At 49.2% G+C, this 3,612-nt stretch overlaps 1 protein-coding gene across 1 annotated transcript; it reads right to left on the bottom strand.

The window, feature by feature from the left end:
* Window positions 1-542: 542 nt before the first annotated feature.
* LOC108863821 (uncharacterized) lies at window positions 543-1,737 on the bottom strand. The gene is made up of 3 exons (XM_018638441.1): window positions 1,424-1,737; window positions 771-945; window positions 543-653 (listed from the first exon to the last, which is right to left on the bottom strand). The coding sequence occupies exons 1-3, from the start codon at window positions 1,735-1,737 to the stop codon at window positions 543-545; spliced, it is 600 nt and encodes a 199-aa protein (XP_018493957.1).
* Between the last annotated feature and the right edge of the window lie 1,875 nt (window positions 1,738-3,612).

Raw genomic sequence — 3,612 nt, 5'->3', positions numbered from 1 at the left:
CAAATATATCGTTGAGAGTCGGCCGGAATTCGGCCGGGAGTGTGGCGAATGGCCATAGGTATTTCTTGGAGATTATCAATAAAGAGAAGGCCCGTTGGAGAAACGCCTTGCTCGAGTGCGAATGTCGTGCCCAGGCACGTCTGGACTTCGATGGTCGACGGTAGCGAACGCCCGCGCACTTCACTTGCTATCGAGCTCTCGCGTAGGCGAGACGGATCGAAGAGCACCAGTAGCAATCCGGCAATCTCCTCGGGTATCCAGTGCCCAGATCGTCAGACCCAGTCATTTCTAGGGATACCGAGGGATAGTCCGCATCAGTAGTTATCTTCGAAGTAATCAAGTACCGGCTGGAGATCCGCGGGTAGTTCGCCGCGGAGGTCTGACAACGCGCTTTCCAAACGATCCGGTCTTATAAAAGCGAGAGCCGAGATCATTCTCACTCTCAACGCGAAGTCGGGCTCATTTCGATATTTCCTGCTCGATCCTCGCGCCGCAACTCGTTTTTTTATGTTTTGGACTAGATGGAAGAAACATCCATGCATCTATGCGACGGGGGAGTACGCTGTGAACGCGTTCATTAAAGCTCTCTCGTAATCCATGGATATCGCTTGCGGATCGAAGTTAGGCCAACCGAGAGTCAGCGTGCCGAGCATCTGGAAGTGAAGGAAAATATATATGTATGATATATTGAATATACAAAAGCTGAGACAGGCTGGATTATCACATAAGTAACTTCTCCATGATTCTCGGATCAGGAAGAAATGATTTACCTTGCAGTAGCTTTCTTTGGACTTATTCGACATCAGTGCGTAGCAGATTGGAGTCACGGTCTCCGGACGCTCCGCGAGAATGAGAAATATTTGGGAGAAGAGGTCAGGGGCCAAGCTAAAAGTCCCATCCACGTAAATCTTAGAGACTTCCCCAATCCAAGAGGCCGTGCTGGACCTTCCGAAGATCAGAATTGTCTCGGGATCGTCCGATCTAGACTAGCCGAGCAGGGATTGTTCTTTAGCGAGACTTCTTTATTATTATCATTCTTCAACTCTTGATTATTTGATAATCCTCTCAGATACTCGATCAATTCTCTCGAATCATACGTTGTCACCAATTTCGAAGTTCTCTCATCGGCCGGAATGTACAATATTTCTCAGATTTCCTACGCACTGGACGACCTGCAACTAGCGACTCGTAAAATGCGTCGAGGCCTCTTTGGCTCGAACGCAGAGCGTCAATGAAACGCCGTATACTGTGATACTCGACGTTGAGTTCCATCTGCAATCGTCGATGAGCAGCTTCGACAGTATTATTCGTTCTCGAAGATTCGGTCGAAACTCGTTGGTACAGATTCCACATCTGAAGCGGAAACCTGGGTGCTCGGCGCCGCCCCCTGCGGTCAAGTCGACCGATGTAATTATCCTCGAACCACTCTAATATAGGCTTGAGGCTTTCGGGCAAATAGTCCGTCATGGTTTCCAGAGCATCTTCGATGTCTTCGATCGGTACGAATGCCTGAGATGGAATCATCCTGGCTTGACTAGCAAACTCCGAGTCATTATTGTATTCGGGAATTAGACCCTCCGAAACAATCTGTTTCCTACAATTCTGCATACGAAGACGAAAGTAACATCCCGCGATATTCGCCTCGGGGAACACTTCAAGGAGACCGTTGATAGCGGCTAATTCGAAATTGCAGTGTATGTCCTTCGGTTCAATCTTAGAATCGAGCTCTCTTATCATTTGGAACGCTCTGATATATGTCTTCTCGCTTTTGTCAGTCAACAACACATAGAAAATCAGATGCGCCAACTCTAAATGCTCGGCTATGATCACATATTCTTGGTAAAAGAAAGGCGGAAGAATCGAAAAAGTCCCGTCAATTTACCACGTAGAGCTGCTTCCGAACCTTTCCAATTTTTTTTCCCGCCCGAAAATCAAGATCCGATCTGAAGCCGGTCCAATATCGGGAAGCAGGAATTTTTCAGTCTCATTTGGTGCAGCTTCATAAATTGTGTACTCATGGGGGAATACGAGCTCTTGCAAAGACATTGTAACGGCAGGAGCATGACTGGTTCTCTTCCAAACGTTGTTGATATTCTTCCTCAGAACTTCCTGTGAAGGCAAAACGCCGAGAACACTTCGAGTAAGGCCTTCCAATGAGGCATGCAGAAGTTGAGAAGTAGATTCGCGAGTCTCCTTTGCTCGATCCTTCATCTCGTTGATCGCTCCTTTTGCTTAGATGAGTCCTGGATTGCTGTCATGACTATGATCATTGACGATTCCTTTGACAACTCCATCAACCGTGTGTAACCTGGCTCTGCACGACCCCCGGTCGCGCCAGGTGGCTATCATGAAACTCGCGGAGGCGGGAGTCCCCGAGAAGATTCTTGGCCTGATCAGAGCGGTCCTCCAAAAGAACCAGATCAGCATCAACGATGGTGTCGAGATACGGTCAGGATTGGAGCATACCAATGGCTTTGGTCAGGGGGACAATTTGAGCCCTCAACTTTTCACGGTCTTGATCAATGACCTCCCAGAGCGCATAACTCAAACGCACCCTCTGGTGAAAATTCTGATGTACGCCGATGATCTTTGCATGTACAGTCAGAGCCGTCTCCATCTGCAAAGAGCAGCCACGACCCTTACAAAGTGCGTGAGGGAAGTGGGCCTCAGCATCAACACGACGAAAACTGAGTTCATGAAGTTCCGCCGAGGCGGTAGACTTGCGAATTCAGATCGGATAACCCTCGATGGGGAACCCCGTCAGATATGTGACGGCGTTCACATACCTAGGAGTCACGCTAGCATCGACAGGGCACTCGCTCAGCGCACACGTGAGAGAGAGAATCAGGAAAGCAGAAATCGCCTCTTCATCGATAGCAAATCCTCGACGGTTGTCCCTCGCAACCGCTCTCACACTTTTCGACGCAAAAGTGGCGCCTACAGCATCGTATGCCGTTCAAATCACATGGGAACATCTGAGCTTGGCCGACATGAGCACCCTCGACAAAGCGAAGTCATCATTCCTGAAGCGAACCCTCGGTGTTCACCGCACAGCGAGAAACAGATTGGTGTATCTCCTGGCCCAGACCTCAACCTTCATCGAGGACCTGAAAAGTAGATTCAATCTCGCCGACACCGAAGCATTCAGAGATTTCCTGACGACTCAGGAACAAAAGATGGACGACGTCGATCCAGAGCTCTACAGAACACCAGCGATGACGAACAACAAATGGAAAGAGGCTGACAGGGATAACCGACATGCAATAACAAGGTTTGCAGTCCACGGATTCCATCACTTGGTCTGCGCAAATCGGGAATTTCACGAGGCAGACGACCGCTGCCGATGTTTATTCTGAGGCGCGAGATGCCCAAGATACCACCTGAGGGAGTGTGTACGTGCCGGTTCGATCAGCAGGGTCGGAAGATCCGAGGGAGGAGCGATTCTCAGAGTTCGAACGCCCGTTCCGGCTTACACATGTATTGTACGTATATTTATGTATTTTAAGAAGTATTCACATAGCTCGTGTGACAATAAACTGTATGGCCTGACCCCCGTTGCTCGCAGCGCCAAAAATCGGTAGAACCGTCCGCGGATGCTCTATCGCAATGATA

This window comes from Galendromus occidentalis, unplaced genomic scaffold (genome assembly GCF_000255335.2).
Source record: "Galendromus occidentalis unplaced genomic scaffold, Mocc_1.1 scf7180000077022, whole genome shotgun sequence".
NCBI classification, from domain to species: Eukaryota; Metazoa; Arthropoda; class Arachnida; order Mesostigmata; family Phytoseiidae; genus Galendromus; species Galendromus occidentalis.
Note: the sequence above shows the minus strand (reverse complement) of the source record. Positions and strands in the feature narration are given on the sequence as shown.

Coding starts and splice junctions, on each gene's coding strand:
- LOC108863821 (XM_018638441.1), bottom strand. CDS start 1,737: ATGATAAGAGAGCTCGATTCTAAGATTGAACCGAAGGACATACACTGC. Junction 946..1,423: donor CTCAAGCCTATATTAGAGTG/GTTCGAGGATAA, acceptor GATCTTCGGAAG/GTCCAGCACGGCCTCTTGGA. Junction 654..770: donor CCAAAGAAAGCTACTGCAAG/GTAAATCATTTC, acceptor CTTCACTTCCAG/ATGCTCGGCACGCTGACTCT.